At 47.1% G+C, this 25,998-nt stretch overlaps 1 protein-coding gene across 1 annotated transcript in view; it reads left to right on the top strand.

Annotated features, from left to right (window-relative positions):
- Window positions 1-25,998, top strand: part of BSN (bassoon presynaptic cytomatrix protein) — a 229,720-nt gene that overhangs the window by 73,365 nt on the left and 130,357 nt on the right. Inside the window, exon 2 of the mRNA XM_029051105.2 lies at window positions 5,141-6,529. Coding sequence (XP_028906938.2) covers window positions 5,141-6,529 — 1,389 coding nt within the window. The remainder of the gene's footprint in view (window positions 1-5,140; window positions 6,530-25,998) is intronic.

The raw sequence follows: 25,998 nt of genomic DNA, 5'->3' as shown, positions 1-25,998 counted from the left end.
TGGACAGAGATCTATGGAAATGGGATTTCCAGGGGAGGGACTTTAAGCGGGTGAGGTTCCCGGGAAGGGGTGAGCCTTCTTGGTCGGGGCGGAGTCGAGAGTGGGATGGAAATATTGCACACCAATTGGCTGCTAGCGTATCCTCCCCTTCCCACCTCATCCACAAGAAGTGCACTGTCCAAATACCCAAATGTCCTTCGGGCTTGCCCAACCTTGCTGCCCTGACTCTTATGAAGGATAAGGGTGCTTTTGGGGTGGCGGGGGGCTGGGGAGAGAGGTTATGGTATTTGTTAAAAGCCTTGGAGGGGAGCAGGGCTCTGGCTAGGTGAGCTGGAGGGGATTGCTGGACAGCCAGAGACCCAGAGCGCTACAGCTGAGAAGCCCATCCAGGGAGAGTGATTCTCTGAAGCTACTCTGAGATGGGATCACGACATTCATTCATTCATTCATTCAGTTGTATTTATTGAGCACTTGCAGTGTGCAGAGCACTGTACTAAGCGCTTGGAAAATACAATTCGGCAACAGATAGAGACAATCCCTACCCAACAGCAGGCTCACAGTCTAGAAGGGGGAGACAGAAAACAAAACAAAACAAGTAGACAACAGTAGCTCCTCCACCTGAGAGAGACGCTGTCCTTTCCACCCTCCATATTTGCTCTGAGGGATTGTTTGAACTAGAAGAGAAAAGATGAGAAGAAGCAGTCTGGCCTAATGAAAAGGTCCTGGGCTTCAGAGACTCAATTTTTTTATGGTATTTGTTAAGTATTTACTATGTGCCAGGCACTCGACTAAGCACTGGGGTAAACGCAAGCTAATCAGGTTGCACACAGTCCCTGTCCCACGTGGGACTCACAGTCTTAATCAGAAACAGTGAGGCATAGTGGATAGAGCACGGGCCTGGGAGTCAGAAGGACCTGGGTCCATCCCGGATCCGCCACTTCTCTGCTGTGTGGCTTGGGGCAATTCACTTCATTTATCCTCATCTCTAAAATGGAGATTAAGACTGTGAGCCCCATATGGAACGGGGACTGTGTCTGACCCAGTTTGCTTGTATCCACTCCAGTGCTTAGTACAGTGCCTGGCACATAATAAGCACTTAAATTTTATTATTACTGTTATTATAATTATATATAATTATAATTATGGTACTTTTTAAGCACTTACTATGCGCCAAGCACTGATTTAAGCACTGGGGTAGATACAAGTTAATTAGGTTGGACACAGTCCCTGTCCCACATGAGGCTCCCAGTCCTAATCCCCATTTCACAGATGAGGCCCAGAGAAGTTAAATGACTTGCCCAAGGACACACAGCAGACACGTGGCAGAGCTGGGATTAGAACCCAGGTCCTCTGACTCCCAGGCCTCTGCTCATTCCACTAGGCCATGCTGGGTTTCTTTTTTAATGGTACTGGTTAAACACTTACTCTTTGTCAAACATTGTCTAAGTGCTGGGATGAGCACCAGTTAAGTTGGACAGCGTCCATGTCCCACAAGGGGCTCACAGTCTGAGTAGGAGAGAGAAAGAGAGAATAGATATTTAATCCCCATTTTACAGTTGAGGAAACTGAGATACAGAGAAGTTAAGTGACTTGCCCAAGGTCACGTAGCAGACAGGCTGGCGGGGCTGGGATCAGAACCCAGATCCTCTGACTCCCAGGCCCATGCTCTTTCCACGAAGCCATGCTGCTTCTTGGGTTCTAATCTTTTCACTGGAATCAGGGTTGGGGATGGGGAAGTTGAAATTCCAAGTGTTCTCTTATTTTTTTGATTCAAGAGCGGATGAGAAAGTCCACAGGGGTCAGCAAGATTGGGGTGATGCCGATAAAAAGAGGAGGAGCTAATAGAGATGATGTGCGCTGGGGAAAATTGTTACAGACGTTGGGAGTTTTTTCAACCTATTTATAAAGCTGACCTCAGGAGAAAGCAATCCATACATTCAGAGCAGTGCTTGCCTACGCTGACGTCATTTCATTAGTGACTGAAAAAGCTGAAAAGGACATCTAATTTGATGGAAAATATATGGGAGTAGGAGAATCTAAACGAAACAAGGCATAAGTGCACGGCAGTGTGGTTGGGGAGTGGGAATCAGAGGCCAGCTGAAATCTCAGGGGGGAAAGCAGTTTAGAATGAGCCAATTAAGGTTCTGGGGTTGTACTTTGGGATGATGTAAGATGGAATTGAGAAACAAAAATAGAAGTGGTATAAAAAGTGTACCCCTGGCAAATTTGGATACTGCCCTACTTTAACAGAACCTGTAATAAATCATGTTCTTGTAACAGTAGATTCCTCTTAGCTATCTCTTTCTTTTTTTTGCGTTTTTTCTTCCAGCAGACAATGGGTGATGACCTTTCTGAAAGCATTCTTTGGGGCAAGATGGAACAAGAGAACAAACTCTTTGAAATACTAGAAAAGGGAGGGAGAAGGGTTACAACTGCTGCAATTTGGGGGGTGATAAGTTTCGATTTTAATAAGTACCAGGAGGGAAAGAGAAAGGAAAAGGTTTTTATCTCAGACTTCAGGTCAAGGAAGAGGTTTGGGGTTAAAGGACTGAAGAGGAGGCAGATAATAAACAAGCGATAGTGAAGTACGATGTGGTCCTGGGAGATGAAGGTGAGAGATTCCAGTTGAGCGGTCGGAAGAGAACTTGTCAGGGTTCAACTTGAGCCCAGAGCGGACTCTCTACCTGACAGATCCTAGAGCTCTGCAAGGAGTGGAAAATCGAGGCCGTCATCTCAGTCAGTGCTGGCCCGATTTCCTTCTTAGCCCACCAGCCCTGTAAGGGACAGGGACTTTGCCCAGTCTTCTTATCTCATATCCACCCCAGCCCTGACCCTTTCCCTTCTCCAGGGGATCCAAGGAAGGTCTCAGAGCTCAGGAGGAAAAGGGACAGAACTGAAAAAAAGAACTTCCAGGCAGCAGCTGTCAATCAGGCAACCCATTAGGCAACCATATGAATCCTCCTGGATTGAGCGAGCGCTTCCTGTGTGCAGAGCACTGTATTAAGCCCTTGGGGGAGTACAGTCGAGTTGATAGACACGATCCCTGCCCTCAAGGAGTTGACAGCGTAACGGACGAGACAGACAAATAAATAAATTACAATTAGGGGGAAGTGACGGAGTTTAAGGATATGTACATAAGGGCTTCTCGGCGAGAGGGAGACTCCTTGGGACCCCCTTCCCCCCACCCTTGGCCACCCAACCTGTCTTAAAGGAGGGGCTGTGGGGAGCTGGGAGCTGTCCAAGACTGGCCAGGGCCAGCTTTGGTCAACCTTCCCCAGACCCTGGGGTGTAGGTCCCCCTCTAGACTGGAAGCTCGTTACGGGCAGGGAACGTGTCTGCTAATTCTGTTATACTCTCCCAAGCACTTAGTTTAGTGCTCAGCAATTAGGAAGCGCTCAGTAGATATCATTGATTGATTGATCTCCTGACTGACTTGCTGGCTTTCCCTAGCCAGGGCTCTACTAGGAAATTAGGTCACTTGGACATCAAGAGAATGACTTGGACTTTCGAAAAACACCTTTGGCTCCCCAGAAATGCCCTGGAAGTATTTGGATGAATTAGGGAGCGTCCAGAAATAATGCACCCAGGGTTTAGAGGCCTTCATGACATTCATGTTCCGAAACTTTCTGTGGGGAACAGCAGGTTACCAAACAATTCATTCGTGAGCCCATCGGGGCAGATTTTCTGATAGCAGAGGGTTTGGGAGTGTGAGTCACAGGTGAAAGTCACATGTGGCCAACGCTACTGGATTCGGTATTTGTGAATGTTTAAAACCAAAGTAGACCATCTGGTAGTGCCTAGAGATCACAGCGCCTGAGCATAGTGTGAGCTTCTGCAGAAAAGGCTGCCATACCACAGCAGAGAACACAGGGTGCTGAAAAGGGAATCAGAGAATGAGGTGCCGCATAAGGTGGTTCTATCACAGAGGACCAGGGAGAAGCAACCTGGGATTCCGTTTAGCTTAAACAAGGGGTAAGCTTTCCGGTCGGGGTTGCGGTACTTGATTTCTAGTTGGATGTAATTGTGATTCTCTATGGTTTATGTTGCCAAGAAGTTGGAACAGCAGAGGATTGAATAATTCACTAATACCCGAGACAATAGAACGGGCATTGTCTAGAAAAGTAATTGTAGAAGAAACTGGGGGCTTTGTTCTTTAACTTCTGTATGAATCCCCATTTAATAATTGAACGAAATACTCTTGAGGATTCTTAACCCAAGTGCCCTAGGGCCCTGCCCCCGCGGTCCATAGAGCAACTGTCAAATGGTGGAGGAAGGGGAAGGGTATGTGGCAATTCGATTGGGGTGGCATTGTTGCTGTTTGCCACTTCTGCAGCACTGATCCTGTAATTTTCTCCCGCTGCCTTGTTGTGGCAGGGATTCAAGAGGACGAATTGGTTCCACTCTGCAGACAACCACGAGCCCAGAAGCTACTAACAATTGATGGCCAGACAGTGGGAAATATTGACTTTGTTTCTTGAATTTTCTGTGCAGTTCAGGCTCTGTTCAGGACTAGGTTGGGCTAGAGGAAAAACTAGGCGTGTGTGTTTTCGGCATTGAATTACCAGGATGAATTAGGCATCTCTCTATATATAAGACCGTTTCCAGGAAGGCCGCTGCTCTCTGGATCCCCGGGTCATTTGATTCCTGGCTTGAGGGTGTGCACACGTGTAAGATATACCTATTCACAGCATATGTGCAAGACAGATTGGATTACATTGGATCAGCGTAGTGTGATGGCAGGTGGGAGGGCTACATCTGGCCAGCCACTACGCTTGTAATGGTTGGCAAATGACCTCTCTCCTGGTGGTCCCAACTTCCAGCACGCGGACCCATTTGAAAATATTTAGGCATAGCCGGTGCAGGCTAGGACCTGGGGCCAGGAGTCCTAAGAGTTAAAAATTGGTTGGGGAAATCGCCCCGACTTGGAGGAGGGGAGAGGGGAGGAGAGTATGTGGGGATGGTCCTAGAGACTGAAATTTTCCAGGAGGAACGCTCTTCCTACCTGCCCCCTGCCCACCCCCCCTCTCCAGGTATGAGACAGCCAGGGGGCAGTGCAGAATGAGGACAGCGGAAATGGGAATGCCCATTCGAGATGGAGTGATGTCGTCAAGTTCACTGTCCTGTATTTTTTCTCTTGCAGGTGAAGGAGTGGTTATGTTTGAATTGCCAGATGCAGAGAGCGTTGGGAATGGACATGACTACGGCGCCCCGCTCCAAAAGCCAACAGCAGTTGTACTCCCCTGTTCTTTCTCCATCCCACTCCCCAGCCAAACAGCCCCAACCTCAGCCCCAGGTGAAGATTGAACCCGAGAAAGCAGCAGGAACTATGCAGCCAGCTGTTCGGCAGGGGATCGGGGTACTCCCGCCTGAGGCGCCCAAGCCCCATGCAGCTCCAGTGCAGAGAGAACCCCACAGCCAAGGCCCACCCAGACCTTCTGCGTCTCAGGAAGCCATGAGGTCCTCCCCTCAGCATCTGCAAGCAAAGCCTTCCTCTGACGAGCAGAGAAAAACTGTAGGAGATTCTCCGGCAAAAAGTTCGGCGCCACCGCCTAGTGGTGGGGTACAGGAGCCACCCCAAGAGGGACTCACTGGGAAGCTCTTTGGGTTTGGGGCATCTCTTCTGACCCAGGCCAGCACGTTGATGTCGGTCCAGCCAGAAGCCACCCCCCAAAGCCAGCAGTCCCCTGGCAAAGTGCCTCCAAAAATTGTCTTCAGTGATGCCAGCAAAGAAGCCGGCCCCAAGGTAGCTGGAGCTGGACCTGGAGCAGGGGTTGGACCTAGAGCTGGGCCTGGAGCTGGACCGAGAGCACGGCCTGGACCTGGGCCTGGAGCTGGACCGAGAGCAGGGCCTGGAACTGGGCCTGGGGCTGGACCGAGAGCTGGACCTGGACCTGGGCCTGGAGCTGGCCCAAGAGCTGGGCCTGGACCTGGACCTGGACCTAGGCCTGGACCTGGGCCTGGACCTGGGCCGGGAACTGGACCTGGGCCAAGAGCTGGACCTGGACCTGGACCGAGAGCTGGGCCTGGACCAGGACCTGGACCGAGAGCTGGTCCTGGACCAGGACCTGGACCCAGAGCTGGACCTGGAGCTGGTCCTGGACCTGGAACTGGACCCGGACCCGGACCTGGACCCGGACCGAAGGCTGGACCTGGACCTGGAACCGGGCCTGGAACCGGACAGAGGGCTGGGCCTGCAGCTGGACCGAAAGCCGCACCTGGAGCTGGGCCAGGAGTTGGACAGAGGGCAGGGCCTGGACCTGGAGCTGGACCTGGAGCTGGGCCTGGAGCAGGGGGTCAAGGGAGAGCTGGAGGAGCACAGGCTCCAAAACAAGGAAAAACAGACCTTCAAGCAATCACCAAGCCAGTCACCAAGCCAAAGGAAGCACCACAAGAGAAGGTCACCTGTCCACTGTGTAAAGCAGAGCTCAACGTGGGCTCCAAGGAACCCTCCAACCACAACACCTGCACCACCTGTAAGCAACAGGTCTGCAATATGTGTGGGTTCAACCCAACTCCTCACCTGGTGGAGGTAAGCACGTTGAAGGCAGTGGGCTTCTTAAGAATAACAGTTCCTTCAACTTAGTCAAAATCCCACACTTGGAGATTTTCCAAAGCAGTAGTCCACGTGGACCGAATTGGGTTTTTTTCTAAAGTATTCGATTCGTGACGCTCACATAGAAACTGCTGTTGGTTTAGATCTATTTTTCGGAAAGGTCAGCGGCTCTCTGATATTTTAATTATGATGATTATTTATTATTTATCAGACGGCGCCATGGGCGTTCATGGCATTTGATGTACATAAAATGTGCCGAAGGACAAATCCTTGCATCTGAAGAGTTTACCGGTAGTAAGTGGTGTGAGTGCAAATGTGACAACCAAACCGACCCAACCCAAGGTGCTTTTTGAAAAAGCACCAAAACTGTGGGCTCAGAGATAAAGCTTGCATGCCGCTCCCATGTCCCATCCCGTTTGCTCCCCCTAAAAGTCACAAGACCTTTTAGGATAGATAGTTATCCTATGCCTTATTTCTGGTTCTTTGATCTTTTCCCTCCCATTCCCCAGCCTCTCCTTCACTTTTCTGTCCTCCTTTTTAAATGTATTTTCCTTTTCTGTGTTTTTCTCCATTTCCAGATCTGCTCTCTGTTCGAAAGGATAGCAGGGTAGGATAGCTGCCCAGTTTCTTGTCATTGCCTTCACCACTTCTCCCTCCCCCCCCCCCCCCCCCCGAGAAAATGTACACAATATCCTCTTGGTTTTTAAAGCCTTCCAGCACTGTCTGGGCTGGGTTTTGGCGCTGCTGCCGGGACTTGGGCCAAATGCCATTGCCGTTGCTGCTGGGGAGGTGGGAAGGGGGGGTAGAAGGAGGGGGGGGGGGGCGTGCCCACTACTGCAGGGGCACCCAGAGTTTGCTGCAGCTAGAGTATCTAGGAGACTGAAAATGAGCCACTCTGCTTGAATGAGCCCATTTCCTCCTGCCTTTGGGCCATTCCCTATTTTAGAAAGGGGAGAGGTCAGGGGCTCTAAAACATCCGTCACGAGGCATCATCCCACGAGGCATCATCCCTCGGTCGGTCGCTTATAATCGTAATAGCTTGGACCACATCCCCCAGGGCCTCTAGCCTCTGTCCCTTATTCCAGGGGCCCTAAATACAAAATGGCTAGCTGGGAATGGAGGCCCCTGATTGGATTTGGCTTCCACCGTCATAAATCCTGGTTTCTGCTTTCATCAGTGATTAGTGTTCAGCAGTTAACTGATTTCCTAGTTTCACCCTCCTATGGAATAACTTGCTTAAAATGATTGTGGCAGCCGAGATTAACATAAAATAGGGAGACTTGAGAAGCAGCATGGCTAGTGGAAAGAGCACGGGACCGGGAGTCAGAGGACCTGGGTTCTAATCCTGGCTCCGGCACTTGTCTGCTGGATGGCCTTGGGGAAATCACTTCATTTCTCTGTGTCTCAGTTACCTCATCTGTAAAATGAGGGTTAAGATTGTGAGCCCCATGTGGGTCATGAACTCTATCCAAACTGATTAGCTTGTATCTACCCCAGCGCTTAGTACAGTGTCTGGCGTAGAGTAAACCCTTAACAAACACCTCAAGAAAAAACAACTGAGAACATTAGTCGAACGGTTTTAAACAGATATCCACCTACCAGCTGACAAAGAGTCATCAAAAGCAATGAGCTAAAGAGTGTGGCTGATGAGTATTTAGTTTAAGCCTCGGATAAGCAACGGGACTGCTCGGATCTTTGTATTCATTTGCTGAAAGTAAGTATGTTCAAGTAACGGTAGTTTTTAGGAAATTTCTTGGTTTACTTCTGTGATAGTCCCCGATTGACTCACTAAATGACTCTGAACCTTAAAGGATGTGGTTTTCAAAAGATAGTCTGAGCCTTACCTTAAACAATATACAGGTATGGATTAAGTCCCTGCTCTCAATTCTCACATATAAACAACTCAGAGGGCATCTAATTGTCAATGTTAGCCTATGGTTTTTTTTCTTATTTCCAAATTTTGACCCTCTTTTTTTTGTATTTTGATTGCTATGTATTATCCTTGTGATTCTTTTATATAAATTCTTGGATCTTATTGATAATCCCAATCATCCCAGTGTTTGTTAGTAAGTTAGGCACACTGGGGAGAATCACTAAGTCTTTCAGACCACTGGGGGACCTTTTAGTTCACTGTTGTGGCATGCGCATGATGGACTAAATCATCTTCTGGGGGTCCATAAGTGGTGATGCTCCTCCCAAAGTGCCAAACTTACTACCACCAGAAAGTACCTTTAGGCCCTGGGAGAATTGGACTCACTATTTGTAATCCTTCCTGATTGGGGAGTTTGGGGCCGTGTTGCCAGGGATCATTTATTGGGAACATTATCAAGGAAGATGTTAAAACAAAAAAAAAAATCATACTAAACCCAAGCCCCAATAACCTTGTGTCTAAATAGATTGAATTCCCATTCATTACTGCCCTCTGTACACAGTCCCTTTGGCCAGTTTTCAGTCTATATGCAGTGATGTTCCCACCCCACCAACTGAATTAAACTCTAAACCATGATTTGCCAGGATATATCAGGGGCATTTTGAAAGCCTGGTTATGCGACAGTGCCCTAAATTTAGACTGAGAAGTTAAAAATGAAGTTGTGATGAAGAGATTTCAAAATACTTGGTGGCCAGTAAGGGGTTTTTTTTGGGGGGGGGGGCGAGTGGGGTGTGGGAGGGGAAGGTCTGACTATCTGAAAAGGAATGCCCAAGGCAATCTTTCCTCACTTCTTTTCCCAAGTTCCCTAAAGCTTCCTGCCCTACCATGAGGAGGAGGAGAACAGGGATGGGGCCTTCCCACCATCTTGGTGGCAATAGGAGCCGGGGCTGTTGTGGTAAAGACGAGCAGGTGGTGGCCAGGAGCAAAGAAAGAAAAGTTAATTGTCACCGACTAACTTGTTAATCGATTCGTATGTCCTGGTAATGTCAGTGCAATAACTGGAGACTGCGGGTCCCAGTTGAGTAAGAACCTGCAGTGGGCCTTCTGTTTGATAAAGAATAAAACAACTATGGAAATGCATTTTACAAAAGACTCCATCAAATTGTGGTTTGGGTGGTCGAAAACGATCCAGGCATTGAGCAAAGAGAAGAAGTACAAACGTTAGATGAGATGGCACATGAGTCAGACATGGGCCCTATTTCTAAATGGTTTTTAACAAGAGTGGATGTCCTTTTTAGAACCGAACGTCGAGGGACTCTCAGGTAGTACCGAAAGGAGCGGCTCTGGGAGTGAAAAGCTTCCTTACAGGATGCAAAAATATTGAAAAGGATTTGGATAGATCATCAAAAGTATCTCTCTAGCCCCAAGGAGACCCATGTATAAATTGTCCATCTTAACGGCAGTGTCTTTCAGAAAAGGAGACGTCACAGAACCTCTTCAGTCTCTTTCCTGTGCTCATGTGGTGATCCATAAGGGAAAAGCCCACACAAGGTGGCACAGTAACCAGGAGTTGCCACTTTGCCCAAAGCTCCAGGTCATAGCAGCTCCCCTGCTACCGTCTCTGGGTTCTATCATCGTTCTCTTCCTCAAACCACTGCCCTCTGCCCACTCATGCCCCTTCCTGAGGGGCAGAGGCCCAGAGAGGGCTGCAAGACCTCCGAGCATTAGGCTTAAAAATGGCAGAATAGCACGTGGGCAAGGGCACAAACCTTGTGGAGTGCAGACTCAAGAGAAGGAACAACTTCTGAGGGGTGACTGAGAGCTGCCATTCCAGAGGCTGTGGGTATCCTGCCCCTTTTCTCCAGAATACTTTCCAGAAATGGCACACCAAGGTAAAACTTTTGCTCATGTCTGGCCTACAGGAATGTGCACTGTCTTGGGAGCCAGGAAAATTGGATTCCAGATCTATTTCTGCCATTATTATTACTAGCTGTGTGACCTTAGGTGAGTCATACATCTTGCTGGGTTCCTCATGGGTTAAAAAGCACAGCAGTGCTCCTGTCCCCTTCCTACCTCACAAAGCCTTTTTTCAGAAACCTTCAGGGAATTAGGAGGTAGCATTTGAAATATTTTGTCCTCCATGGAAAGGAAGGACTCATTTATCCAGCAGAAGATGTTTCTGGTTTTATAGAGAAGTTTTTACTGAAAGCAGTTCTTCCCATTTTCCATGTTGTTTTCATTCTCTCTTGTTCTCTTTTTTTATGCCTCATAAACCTGCTATGTTGGCCCCCTGGGCAGTGCCTCTTTTCCGTATTAGGAAATTAGGTAGAGGAATTTGGAAGAAAAGATAATTTTATTTAAAGAAAAAAATACTCTTTATTGAAAAAAAAGTTCCAGCACAGGTCACTCTGAGAAAGGAGTAGTGAACAGATGGGTTTGTTGAACCTTGAGGAGATTTCCATTCCCTTCAGCCAAAAAAACAACAACTGAGTCTTGTGCTCTGGATGGTGGGGAAATGAAAAATGTCAAATCTGTGGAAGAGAAAGTGCTAGTGAGCAAAGATGCAACCATGATAATGTTCTTTATAATTAATCGATGGTTTTCATTGAGTGCTTACTGTGTGCTGAGTACAACGTAACAATATAGCAGACACATTCAAAAGTACAATATAACAGAGTCGTTTAACACGTTCCTTGCCCACAAAGAGCTTAGAGTCTAGAGGGGGAGAAATATGTTTATTTTATATATATATATGTATATATATATATATATGATAAGATATAATATATCTTTGTACTAGAAAGAATTATGGTTTGTACCTCAAATAGCATAATAGGATGGAAAGGCATATTAATAAAAAATTGGGGGGAACACAGAGCTCTTATGGCACCCTCCCTTCAACTTGCTAATTTGATTTCAATACGTTGACCCTGACAGAGAGGCTGGATGAAGCTGTTTGGCGCACTGCATTTAGCTCACTGAGGCACTTCCTGGCTTTGTTACCAAGGGTCCCAGTTTGACCCTATTCCTGAGCCCTTCAGGGATATTTTGAGCTCAGAGGACTCCAGAGTGGGGTCAAGCTGGTTTAGAAGCGACTGAATGAACTCAACCTGGGCTGCTCCAGGCCTGGAGGTGATGGGCCAAAAATAGCACCAGGAGCTCAAGAGTAGGCTGGCTGAGACCTAGAGACAGAGAACCGTACAAGACAAGTAAGTTATTGGCCACGACTGCAGCCCGTGGTCTTTAATACCTACAGTGTTGGACACCCTGTGGGTGCTCAATAAATACTTGAGAATTGACAGGCTAAGTAGAATCTTCATGAAGCTTCAGCACTTATGTACCTATCCATAATTTATTTATATTAATGTCCGTCTCCCTCTCTAGATTGTAGTCTCACTGTGGGCAGGGAACGTGTCTACCAACTCTGTTATAGTGTGCTCTCCCAAGCGGTTAGTACAGTGCTCTGCACACAGTAAGCACTTAATAAATACCGTTGATTGATTGATGGATCAGGTTCCTGGAGCCATGATCTGGGTCTCTGTGAAGACAGTATTTGGCTTTTGGCTCGTGTTTCTGCTACCATTTTGCCCAACTGTGGAAGTGGGAGAGGACTAGCCTGGTTTGTTTTTTTTTCAGAGTTGGGGACTGGGAGGAAACCTTCCACACCAAACAGGGAGCTATCCTGCCATCAGCTCTATTGCTGCTGCTTCAGACACCGCTTATTTCCCCAGATTTTGTCATCAGCATCCTAGGGTTTTGCACTGGCTCTGCAGTTGTAAATATTGTATAACTAAGCTCGCTGTGGGCAGGGAATTTTTCTGTTACACTGCTATGTTGTACTCTCCCAAGTGCTTAGTACAGTGCTCTGCACACAGTAAGCGCTTAAATAAATATGATTAAGAAATAACTAGCAAAGGTTACCAAGGATGTGCTTTTAGGGAGAGACCGCAGTAAAAATCAGCATGAAGTCACATCGTTACCCTTGGCACATAGCCCCAGGTGTGGTATTTAGAAGGCTCTGCAGCCCAAGGATGTTTGTAAGGTTGTGGTGGTTAAAATGTCAATGAAAGACTGAACTCATCTAACCCTTCAGAGTCTGGTAATAAATCAATAAGTGCTTTGAATGTGGCATTCATTGGCTAACTGCGTTGTCATGCTATTCAACACTGGAATCTGAGTTTGCCGTAGATCATTTATTTTCTGAATGTCTTTAAGCAGACATTACCCTCTAGTAGTCTTACTGAGCTATTACTTCCGCTCGGTAGACTATAACAGTGAATAATCACCTGTAGTCCCCAGCCCCAAATCGTCACTCCCACAGAAAGATTTCACCCAAACTGTAGTAATAATATGTTTTTGGTTTTGATTTTAATTCGATCCAGGTGAGTAACTATTCTTGACAGTTACTCCCTAGGGGCTAGTAAGAGGAATTTCTGATTCGGTCCGAAGGGAAAATTTTCTCCATCTTGCCAACTGCTCCTGTCTCAGATGCCTGAATTCTTATTTATGCCTCTCGATACTACTTGTTTCCAGCTCTCCCCATCATAGCATCCATTCTTTCATTGGACTTGCTATTTATATGGTGCCGGGAGCCCCATGTGGGACAGGGACTGGGTCCTGATCTGATTATCTTGTACCTACTCCAGTGCTTAGCACAGACCATGGCATGTAGTAAGCACTCAACGAATATCACAGTGAATTATTACGATGCACAAATGTTAGAGTCCTGGAGTGGAGGGGAGGTGGGGGAGAAACAGCCGTAGGCCTCATATCTCTCTGTGTTTTCTCTGCTGCTTCTGCTCCCTGTTTGCTCTTTCCTAAGCCCTAAACTCGCTGTTCTATTGATTTTATATATTTTTTTTTCAAAGCCCACTCTATTACTGTTGTTTCTTATTTACAAAGCACAAATAGTGAACGTTCAGTGACATGCAGTACTTCTGCATGGATTTTTGGAGTACAAAAGCCCTCTTAGTTAGTATTGTGTAAGCTTGCCTGCTGCTGTTTTTACCACATGAAATGGAAGCTGTACAAAGGATACATCTAGCCTTAGGTCCTGCCCTTTTAAGCTTCTCCTGCTGACGCTGACCAGACAGATGGAAAACAAAATGCTCACTGATATGCATGAGAAAGTGAGGCCCTTTTGAATTTCCAGGAGATCACAGGGGGTTATACAGATGGAGATGGGGTTTTTTGTTGGTTTTTTGTTTTTGTTTTTTATGGTACCTGTTAAGAGTTTATTATGTGCCGGGCACTGTATTGAGCTATGGGGTAGGTACAAGCTACTCAGGTTGGACACAGTCCATGTCCCACGTGGGGTTCACAGTCTTAATCCCCATTTTATAACTGAGATAACTGAGGCACAGAGAAGTGAAGTGACTTGCCCGGGGTCTCACAGCAGACAAGTGGCAGAGCTGGGATTAGAATCCTGATCCTTCTGACTCCTACGCCTGTGCGCTCTCCACTAGACAATGTTGCTTCTCTGTGGGTGAAAGGAATGTTTTCAGGTGGACCATCCTTCAGATGACGAGGGGCAGAGGATCTGGGAGTTGACACTGAAAAGCTAGAAAATACAGAAACTAGGGTGGCAGAGAAGTAGAGAGAAAGAAAAAGAATTGAGAAAAATGATCCAGAGGGAGAAAGAAAAAAAAGTCTGAGTGGGGAAAAGAGACAGGGGGAGGGGAAAGAGGGGGTAGGGAGCAAGGGGAAAGTAGGGATTAGGCAAGAAAAGCAGGTACACCTACAGACCCAACCAGAGATCTTCTCAGACACACCCACACCCAGAGATGCTACTCACTTCCACTTTGGTCTTCACCATTGCCTGGACCCATTACAGGAGATTCTTACTACCACTTCCCAGATGCCAGCTACAGGCCTACCCCTGATGCCCCTGGAAGTATCCTGGAGGTGTTGGGCAGAGCGTCACCGTGTCGTAGTGATTCTGCCAGACACTTCCTGGCAACAGCTGGAAGTGACCATTACAGAGGCAGTGTAATTTATTTGTTCATATTAATGTCTGTCTCCCCTTCTAGACTCTAAGCTCACTGTGGGCCGGGAATGTGTCTGTTGTTTTATTGTACTCTCCCAAGAACTTGGTAGAGTTTTTTGCCCACAATAAGCTCTCAATAAATACGATTGAATGAATAAGGCAGTGTTGGTTGAGGAAGAAGCTGCCCAGGCTCTACCTCCACTCTTCCACAAATCTGTTGCGTCCCCTACTCTTCTCACTTTACCCTCCCTCCCTCGGCAAGTTTCTCTATCCTCATGCCTTCAGCTACCACCTCTAAGTGGATGGCTCTCAAGTCTACCTCACCAGACCCAACCCTCTCCCTCTCTGCAATCTCGTTTTTCCTCTTGCCGCCCACATATGTCTACATGGATATCCTGCCAGCGCCTCAAGCTCAATACGTCCAGAACTGAACTCCTCATCTTCCTTTCCAAATTCTCTCCTCCACCTAACTTTCCCCAAACAGATGACACCACCACCATCCTCTCCATATCTCAAGCCCATGATTTTGGCATTACCCTCCATTCCTCCCTCTCTTTCAAATCCCATATTCAGTCCGTTGCCGAATCCCGTTGGATTTTCCTCCCCAACATTTACCGAATCCGCCCCTTCACCTCCATCCAAGTGGACACCACGTTGTCATATCCCAGCCTGGCAACTACAACAGTCTCCTCACCGGTCTCCCTGCCTCCAGCGTCTCCCCTCTCCAGTCCATACTTCACTCTGCTGCCTAGACTTTTCGTCTAAAATATCGTTTTGCACGTATGTCCCTGTTCCTCAAAATCCTCCATTCCTCTCCACGTCGAGCAGAAACTCCTAACAATTGTTAGCCTTAAGTTACTCAATTATCTCTCTCCCTCCTGCCCGTCAGTTCTCTCCCTACTCCCACTACACCCCAGCTCGCACTCTTCATTCCTCTCCAGCTAACCTACTCGCTGTACCTCATTCTCAACTCTCTCATCATCAATCTCTTGCTCTGGATTTCCCCTTGCCTGGAACTCTCTCCTTCTTCAGATGTGACACATTATCGTTCTCCTCATCTTCAAAATTCTTCTGAAAACATCTACTCCAAGCAGCTTTCCCTGATCAATCTGTAGTCACCCCAGGTTATATTACCCAATACTGCCACTTCGGCACCTAAGTCCTATACTCACAACTTCCCATAGAAGTTTTGTACTTATCTTACATACCTTATTACCAAAGATCTAACTCATGTACATCCTCTTTTCCTTCTTCCTCCTGTCTGTAAATTATTTTAGTCTGTCTCCCCTGGTAGATAGCAAGCTCCTCGAGGGAGCTCGCTGTATTGTATTCTCCCAAGTGCTTCTTAGTTCAGTTCTCTGCACACAATAGGCACTCAAATACTAATTGATTGGTTGTTTCTCCTGCTACTGGGCAACTGCCAGCACAGATGTTGGATTCCCTTACCTCACCCAAGCCAAAGCGGGACCCTAATGGGCCCTTCCAGAGGCTTTTCAAATGGTACAGTGGAACTTCAAAATCTGAGACTGTCCTGCCTAATGCAGGATGACTCATCACTGAAACCCTGCTGTTTTCACTTTCCTCCTACCAGATGTCCTAGACTTGCTTTTTTGGGGAACTCAGGGAGACTAGTAATAGAAACCTCCCTCACCCCCCCCCCACCCCATTTTGATATGTGACTTATACTTGTTTCCCTTTTCACTTTCAATTCCTCCCACCCCCCAAAAACACCAAACTCACATGTACTGCCAATGCCTTTTCTTTTCCAAGCTGTTTCACATGAGTTATTTTACTTTATAAGGCAGGGAGGTAGGTAGGAAGAGGTAGATATTATTTTCCTCATTGTACAGATTAGGAAACAGAGGCCCAGAGAGATTAAATGAAGGTCACACAGCAGGCCACTGGCAGAGCTAAAACTCAAACCCAGGTCTCTTGCCACGAAACCATGCTCCCGTTTTATTAAATTTATTTACTTGTCTGGGTCGTAAGAAGTGTGCATAGACCTGGGCCTGGCCTGGGAGACCTCAGTCCAACTTTGTCCAGTGGGTGGGCTCGACCTAGGTATAAAAAATTCTCCCTTTCTGGGCTTAGTTTCTCGCTTGCCCTTCCAGCTGTGTCTGTGTCTCTGTGCTCACCTACAAAATGGAGGTTAAATCATATTCCCTCTTACTTAGAGGCTGAGCCCCCACGTGTGTCCAACCTGATTATCTTGTATCTATCTCAGTGCTTGGCATATAGTAAGAGCTTAACAAGAACCATTAAGCTTGGAGAAATTAATCCTTCCCTTAAGTAGCTGGGCCTGCACACAGTCAGCGCTCAATAAATAAGATTGACTGATTGATTAAGCTGAGACGGGCATGCCTTTCAGCTGGCCTTTTTTTTTTTTCTAAAGGGCCAGAGTTCCAGGTAAGCATCGGGTTTTTGGTTTGCTTTAACATAAACATGTCCCAAAGAACCTGAAGAGACAGCGAGCGTGATCTCTGTCTCTTCCCAGCCTCCCAGGTAAGGATAAAGAATCATGTATGTCAGGGGCTTTGTCCTTTTTTGAGATGAGTAGTTTTGGGGCCCCGGGCTCTGGGTTCCTGGAGCTAGCCCCCTGCCGTAGGACACGAACCAGTGCCTGCTTCCATGGCTAGTCCCCTCCCCTCTCCTGCTAAATGCAGTCCTGGGAAGGATAGTGTGGTCTAATGGTTAGAGCAGCAGAGTAGGTCACACAGGGCCAAGGAGAGGACACAGCACCATAGTTCCCTTCCTGCCCCCCGCCCCCAAACGACTTGTGAAGAAAAAGCTTTTGGATCAGGCTCAGGAAGCACCTGGCAATGTCCTGCTCATCATTATCAGTCATAGTTGGAGTCCTCTAAAGCGTAGGGCCTAGTAGCTCATGATCAATCGGTGATATTTGAGTGTCTATTGTGGGAAGTGCACTCAGCTAATCACTTGGCAGAATACAATAGAATTAGTGGACATAATACCTGAATAGAAGAGAGAGATTTTATCTTTCCAATTCCGGACTTGTTTGGGCTTTGCGATCATCATGGCCCACCTTGACACTCCTTGCGAGCAGAGAATCTGTTTTATGGTTGTGTCGAACTCTCCCAAGCGTAGCACAGTGCCCTGCACAGAGTAAAAAATAAATCTGACTGACCACTAGCAGTAGAGGGCTCAGGTTAGGTGACACTGATATCACCTAGGCTTGCTGCAGGGTGAGGTGCCCCAGCCAAGAGCCTGCTGGAGAAGGTATCAGTGCAGACTGCCTCAGGAAGTTCTGGGAGTGGCTGTGAGCAAGCAATCAAGGGGAACAGGCAGAGGGAAATGAAAGGAAAAAGGAGCAGGGAGGAGGCGAACGGCATGTGATTTCCACTCAGAGCAAGGCTGGAGCCCCGGACAGAGAGCCAAAGCGGGGGTGGGAGGGCAGGAAGAGAATAAAATCAGGCGTGGCTTTAAAAAAAACTCATTTATTGTTCTGGGCACCGGCAACTTCAGCAGAGATTCCATCAGGTTCAGGCTAGAAAATCACCAGGTCCAGCCAGGCTGTAAATTTCAACTCATGCAGACTTCTGCCATCTGTCCTTTTATAAATATACCGTTTAAGCCAATCCATGAAGCTCATGCCTTTGTGCAGGTGTGATAGATCCACCCAGACAGAAGTACCCAGATAGCAGCACACACACACTCACGGGCCCAGACATGCAGCCCAAGATAGAAAGAATCGCACCAAGCAACCCAGACTGGCGGGGTGGGCGGGGGGGAGTAGGAGAGAATCAAAGGGAGGGAGCTCAGAGGAGCGAGCAAGAGGAGCATCGTGGCCTAGTGGAGAGACCACGGGCCTGGGAGTCAGTAGGACCCGGGTTCTAAGTCGGGCTCTGCCAATTGCTTGCTGCGTGACCTTGGGTGAGTCATTTCACTTCTCTGTGCTGCAGTTTCCCCAACTGTAAAATGAGGATTAAGACGGTGAGCCCCATGTGGGACCTGGACCGTGTCCAACCTGATTAGCTTGTACCTACCCCAGCGCTTAGGACAGTATTGAACGTGTGGTAAGCAAATACCATAAAATAAAAGGACAGCGGAAAGGAGAATAGGAGGGGTTTGGAGATGGGACGAGGAGGTCCTGGAAGGTTTGGGGGACAGATGGGGAGACAGGGGTCTTGAAGGGAGAGAGGGGAGAAGTCGGGAGGGTGGAGAGGAGAGACGGGGAGGTGAAGAGAGATGGGGGTACGGAGAGAAGGGGATTGTGTCATGGAGAGATGGAGGGATATGAGGGGTGGCAAAGACTGGGCAGGAAGAAGCCTGCTCTCTGCTGTCTCCAACTGCAAGTGATCCGGCACGGCCTAGTGGATAGAGCCCGGGCCTGGGAGTCAGAAGGTCATGTGTTCTATTCCCGGCTCTACCACCTGCCTGCTGTGTGACCGTGGGCAAGTCACTTCACTTCTCTGGGCATCAGTTACCTCAACTGTAAAATGGGGATTGAAACTGTGAGCCCCATGTGGGACAGGAACTATGTCCAACCCGATTTGTCTTTATCCACCCCAGCGCTTAGTACAGAGCCTGGCGCATAGTTAAGCGCTTAACAAATACCACAATTATTATTATTATTATCATCCAAGCACTTGCCATATCCCACCTACTCACATCAGCCACCCCACTGACCTCCCTCCTCCCTCCTGTCTCTCTCCTCTCCAGTCTTCACTTCAGTCTGCTGCCCGGATCATTTTTCTTGAAAAAATGTTCAGTCCGCATCTCCTCACTCCTCAAGAACCTCCAGTGGTTGCCCATCCACCTTCTCATCAAACAGAAACTCCTTACCATCGGCTTTAAGGAACTCAATCAGGTCCCCCTCGCCTCCGTGACCTTGCTGATCTACCACAACGCAGCCCTCACAATTTACTCCTTTAATGCCAACTTACCCACTGTACCTTGATCTCATCTGTCACGCTACTGACCCCTTGCCCACATCTTCCCTCTGGTCTGGAACTTCCTCTCCCTTCATATCAAACAGGGGTATTTATTGAGTGCTTGCTATGTGCAAAACGCTGTACTAAGCGCTTGGGAGAGAACACTATAACAGAGTTGGTGGTCGTGTTCCCTGCCCACAAGGAGCTTACAGTCTAGAGGGACAGACAGCCCACCACTCTCCCCACCTTCAAAACCATATTAAATATTCCCCCTCCCTATTTGCCATCCCCTCTGCATCGCTTTTGCACTTGGGTCTGTACCCCTTAAGCCTCTCGATAGTCACCCCACCCTCAGCCCCACAGCACTTATGTACCTTTCCTTACCCTCTGCCGTGTCCCCTACCTATACCTTATTTTAATGTCTGTCTCCCACTCCAGACCGTGAGCTCCTTAGGGACAGGGATCGTGTCTACCAACTCTTCCAGGTGCTTAGTACAGTGTTCTGCCCACAGCAAGAGCTTAATAAATATCACCGATCGCGTCCACCTCCTACATGCCAAGCGGGATCCAAGAAAGGACCTCAGTGGTTTCTTCTGACCTTCCCCGCTGGCTGTTTGGGGGGCTGAGCACAAACCCAGTGCTGTATTTATTATTACATAGCCCATGGAATGTGAGTAATGTCTGTTGCTTCCCCAGTCCCCCCGGCCAATTCGTTGCCTGAACCATCCGCAAACCAATCCGGCTTTTCTCTTTGGCAACCCAGAAGGGAAGAGTGTCACCATCTGCGTGACCTTGACCACCAAGAGCCCTGATCAGCTTGCTGATTATATATGTTTTATGTGTGTATATGCGTGGCTGAGTGGAAAGAGCTTGGGCTTGGGAATCAGAGGTCGTGGGTTCTAATCCCAATGCTGCCACTTTTCAGCTGTCTGACTTTGGGCAAGTCACTTCACTTCTCTATGCCTCAGTTACCTCATCTGGAAAATGGAGATAAAGACTGTGAGCCCCACGTGGGACAACCTGATTACCTTGTATCTACCCCAGTGCTTAGAACAGTGCTTGGCACATAGTAAGCGCTTAACAAATACCATAATTATTATTCTATGCATATATACATATTAGTATTATTCATTTTGCATGGAAAACTCCTAAAGGATAAGACTGTTTTTATACTGATAATAATAATAAGCAGGCCTGGTATAGGAAACTTTTTTGTTTTGTTTTGTCATGGGCCCACTGACAATCCTCGCTTTTCTTCACTGAGGTCCTTTACCAACGCTCAACAGTCCTAGGGTTTCATAAGTCAAATTATCAATTTGTATTCTGTGCGGTTTCACTTCCTTCACTGTGACCTACTTTATGTCTTCTTAGTTGTTCCTGATTCTTCTCTGGCAAGTACCCAAACACTTGTTCCCACCATGGGAAGAAGCTGAAATCTCCAATTTCTCCTCTTGGTTGAGTTTTACTCAAGTTTTAAATATCTTTCATCCCAAATCAGTCTGGGTGTCAACTCCAGACATGAGCTAGATCTTTGGATTTTAGAAAAAAAAAATCCACTTTTCTACCAGAAAAGGTGAACACCTTCCCTTACAGATCCCCTCTTTTCTTTCTGCCCTCAAAGTGTCGAATGCATACCCTGCAGCCTTCTGAGAGCTCTTAATTTTGAGCTTTGGAGTGAGGGAGGGAGGTTATTTTTGGTGGAAGAAACATATCTCTGGATTTCGTTTCCATTTATTGTCCCCCAGCCTCCAGATCTGTAGGTCTTCTGGATGTGTCGGCCTCACTTGGTCTTTTTAAAGAATGTTTCTGAGATGTTGAGGATTGTGATATTTATTGTATTACTAAGTACATATTTTATGAATCACAGAAGTGAACTGAATAAACATTTTCTTCTCCTAGGTATCTTGAAGTTGCATGTAGCGATTATAATTTTCCTAGCGCTTAGAAGTTCTCCCTGGGAGTAAGTTAGGCACTTTGGGAAGAGCATTACGTTTTTCAGACCTCCTCAGGCTGGGTATGCCTGATGACTGGCCCAGTGCCCTAAACTATCATCCTCCTCCTCCTCCTCTTCCTCATCATCAGTGTTTATGGAGCACCTACTGAATGCAGAGCAAACTCCTAAGCACTTAAGACAATAAACTGTCCTAATGACCAGAAAAGGTTGATGCTTCCCCTAAAGTGCCTGATTTTCTACCAGGAACTATTTCACAGAGTAACAGTTTTTCATGCTTCTTAGACAATTAATCTTTATACAGAAGGGACAGCTAAATTGAAATCTTTTCCCTTGTCAGACCTCCTCTTTTTGAAAAATATAAACATGGGGCTATGCAGTGAGTCATTGTATAATTAAGAGTTGTTGCTTCCAAATTCATACCTTATTTGTGTTTGAAGGATAATAATATACTCGGGTTTAATTTTTAATTTGGTTCCTCTTCAAAATAAAGTGTTTGAGGAGAAATGAGTGGACCTGAAGATTTTAGTGATATTGGATTGGTCCCAGTTTGGATTTCATTAATTTTATAGGTATCTTGCATTCTTTTGAGGAAAGCTGACAAAGTATCAAGAATTTAGACCTAGGTTAAAAAAAAAATAATTGGTTACTTGCCCAGAAATTTCGTTTCTGAGGAGGAAACTAGATTGTTTGGGGGTGCAAATATTGTTTAGGAAATTGGATTTCTAGCTCAGAATGAGAGAGTCAGTGAAGATACAGATTTCCCACTTCATAACCAGATATTGATGTGGTAACAGTGGAAGTGGAGGGGCATGGGGACCGTGTCCTTCAAAGCAGGACAAAGACTAGACTCCAGACCCTTCCTGTCCAAGGAAAGGAAGTTACATGTTTTGCTATCAGGCCAGAGAATCCAACTCAATGCAGGACAGACCCCCAACAGGAGGACGTAGAGGCCAGTGTGTCAACCAGGGCTGGCACAGCGGAGAACAAATGAAGGGCTCAGACCCTAAAACCCGAGGTGTTCCACTTCAGTCTCAAAGGCTGCAAGGATTATTCTATCTTTTCACAGTTCTGCAGAAGATAGCAGTAATGCTAATGCCCAGAAAAAAAGGAGAAGGGTGCTGAGTTATCTCCCACTTTGTTAGAATCTCTCTGTTATTGGCCAGTCCTACCCAGGTATTGCTCTTTGAGAATGCCCTGGGGGCTCTGGGAAGTGCATTTTCTCTTTTTCAGCCATTAACTCTGCATTCAGGTATTTGCTGAAATGGTGCCCTTGTGCCCCGAAGGAGAAAATGAACCTCCAACAGCACCCAGCTACTTTCCCAGGAGTTACTGATTCACAGGCAGGACATGGTTAAAGAAGCTCCTGGGGGCAGGGGGGATTGAATGGAAGAAAAATCTTTTATATTTTCAGGCTACCAAATTAGTTGGGAACTATCAGTCAGTAGGGCCAGGGCCAGCCAGGGCCCATTCTCCATTGCCCACCAGGTGGGGTCTCCATCTGAGACTGGTGGTTTCCCCTTCCCTGCCTCTTGCCCCCGACCTGCCATTCATTTTCGGTTTCTCCACCCTTGAGATGTGGCACCCCTCCACCCTCGCCCCAAGTCAGTAATTAGTGATAGTACTGTGCATTGCCTGGCCTTGCCCTGGCTGCTTTTTTGCTTCCTTTCCCATGCTGATTCTCACCTTTCGGCTTCAGCCATTTGCTCTCCTTCTCCTCCCTTCCCTCCTTTCCAGCGAGGGAACTTTTCTGCAAATGTTTCTGTTTTCTCCCCCGGTTCTCAGGGACATGCCTTGCTTTTCATCACTTTGTTCCCCTTCCTTTCCTCTTTTTTTTCCTCTTTCTTTCTCTGTCCCTGTCTCATTCCCTCTCTATCTCCCTTCTCCCCCCCCCCCCCCACCACAAACTCCCCTTCACCAGGATGCAAGCAGAGGGAGGGGCCCAGGGCCATGAGTTAGTTGTTCCTTCCTGGCAGTGAGTTAAAACACCGGTTGTTTGCTTTTCAAATGGAATCTCCTTCCCTGCCCCCCCTCTCTTCACCCCAAGGATCTGACTCTCCAGTAGTAATGCTCAATAAGGACACCAGGACTATCCCGAAAATGAAGGTGCCGCTGGAAATTCACGAGCTTAATTGCTAATCACACCAGTGCTTCAGCAGAGGTGTAGGTTTAATGTGCAGTCGGTTACTGAGTCAGTTTTGTGAGGGCTAACAATAGCAGCAGTGAGGGGGTGTGCTTTCTGAAGTCAATGGAAACTTTGCAAGTCTCTTCAGCGATTTGAGCACAAGGACTTGGCTACAGAGCAAACCATTTCTTAAGGAAATTTCACTAGGTTGAACAGCTTCAGGATCTATCAACAGATATGTTGTTTTCCCAGTAGGAAACAGTGCAAGTTCAATTCTAATAAAAAAAATACTTTTCATCCCATTTGAAAGAGGAATAATAAATATTTAACTGCATTTCTTTAGCTGGCAGGGAGGTGGCTTGCACAGTTGTGCCTTGCGTATTTAGCTGAAAACAATATTCTGAGCTTCTTTCCTCACTCCAGGTGACTGGCAACTAGCAGCTAGGTTAATACCGGAAGAAGTCTAGGCTTTTGAATGGTGGAGGTATGTTGGGGGTGGGTCAGTCAGTCAATCGTATTTATTAAGCACTTAGTGGGTGCAGAGCCCTATGCTAAGCGCTTGGGAAAGTACAATATAGCAATGTAAGAGACACATTCCTTTCCCACAACGAGCTTACAGTCTAGAGGGGGAGACAGACATTTAATATAAATAAATAAAATTACGAATATGTACATAAGTGATGCGGGGTTGGCATGAATAAAGGGAGCAAGTCAGGGAGATGCAGAAGGGAGTGGGGAAAGGGCTTAGGGAAGACCTCTTGGAGGAGATGTGCCTTCAATAAGGCTTTGAAGGGGAGGAGAGTAATTGTCGGATATTCATTCATTCATTCATTCAACAATATTTATTGAGCACACACTGTGTGCAGAACACTATACTCAGCACCCGGGAGAGTACAACACAACAATCTTACAGACATATTCCCGGCCCACCGTGAGCTTACAGTCATTCATTCATTGAGTCGTATTTATTGAGCGCTTACTGTGTGCAGAGCACGGTACTAAGCACTTGGGAGAGTACAATACAACAATAAACAGACATATTCCCTGCCCACAATGGGTTTTCTGTCTAGAGGGGAGCAGATTGAAATTGATATAAATAAATAAATGACAGATATGGTATGTAAGTGCTGTGGGGCTGGGATGAGCAAAGGGAGCAAGCCAGGGTGACACAGAAGGGAGTGGGAGAAGAGGAAAGGGGGGGTTTAGTCAGGGAAGACCTCTTGGAGGAGATGTGCCCTCATAAAGCTTTGAAGGGGGAGGGAGAATAACTGACTTTCCCTAGGTCACCAAGCAGACAAATGGAAGAACTGGATTAGAACCCAGATCCTTCTGTCTCCCAGGCCCGGGCTTTCTCCACGATTCTTCATTTGCCAAGGATTCTGTTCCCTCAGGAGACTTTTTAGGTGTCCCTTCCCAATCCATAAATTGTGTTGGTGGCGAATTCCACGTGGAATCTAGATGTGGAATTTACAGTCTAGAGGGAGAGACTGTATATATATATAAATTACAGATATGTACATAAGTGCTGTGGGGCTGGGGGGGGGATGAATAAAGGGAGCAAGTCAGGTGATGCAGAAGGAAGTGGGAAAAGAGAAAATGAGGGCTCTGTTGTGTCATCATCGTTTTTATTATTATTATTATTTCCTTGGAGCTGATCAGGCAGATATTCCCACTGCCAGGCCAGGGGGCAAGGCTCTAGTGTGCGGGACTTTTTCCGCCCAAACCGGCTGCCTTTTTCCCACCCACTCAATCTCTCTGATCCCTAGCCTTTCCTGTTTCCTTCTCCTTGTTTCCAAAACTGCTGCTGCTGCTACTCCCAGCTTTGACTTCTGGGGCGGATGTGCAGAAGAGTCAGAGAAAGTGGGAGGGATGTGGATCTTGGATTGTGGCAAGAGGCAACATTGGTTAAGAGATTTCTGTGCCTCTGGTACTGATTCACAAACTCAGAACCAGGCCGAGTAGCCAGGACTGCTATTCCTAGCTTGATGCTGCTAATGTTATGTTACTTGCTATTCTTTCTGTTTAAAAACAACAAATTTGGCAGGTCACTTGAAGCCAATATTAAGGGCACCAAAAACCCAAACATCTTTTTTCTATTTTTTCTTCTGCTGCTTCCCTTCTCCCATAATCTGCTTATTCTTCACTAATCTACTTTTCCTTTACCACAATCTCTCTAGTGCCCCATCTTTCCAGTGCCTGGGAACACACAGAGGTCCAAGACCCCTTTGAAGGCAGCCATCTCAATGACACACACTCCTACATAAAGCTTCCCTAGGCCCAGGACCAGCGATTACTTTTCTCGCTTTGATGGCACAACAGAACCCAAAGCTCTGCCCTTGAGCCTGGTGACTGCCATATCCCGTCATTGTCTCCGTGACCTCCAAAATGTCCTTCATGAAGTGGATGTCTCTGTTAGTCTAGCAGGTGCACTGGACATGACCACTAGACAGGCCCAAGTTTTGGTCTTCAGGTGGACGCCTCTTCCCTGTGTCTGAAAGTTGGGTTCAGAAACCTGAATTTCTTGAGTTGGGAGCTTCCTAATGTGGATGAGGATGGGGCCAAAGAGCAGAGAGTGGAAAGAAAGGGAAGGAGAGGGGAAAGGAGAAAAGCCAAGAGAGAGA

The sequence above is a fragment of the Ornithorhynchus anatinus genome, chromosome X1, assembly GCF_004115215.2.
Source record: "Ornithorhynchus anatinus isolate Pmale09 chromosome X1, mOrnAna1.pri.v4, whole genome shotgun sequence".
Classification (NCBI taxonomy): domain Eukaryota; kingdom Metazoa; phylum Chordata; class Mammalia; order Monotremata; family Ornithorhynchidae; genus Ornithorhynchus; species Ornithorhynchus anatinus.
The sequence above is the reverse complement of the archived record's forward strand: the minus strand, read 5'-3'. Positions and strand labels throughout refer to the sequence as shown.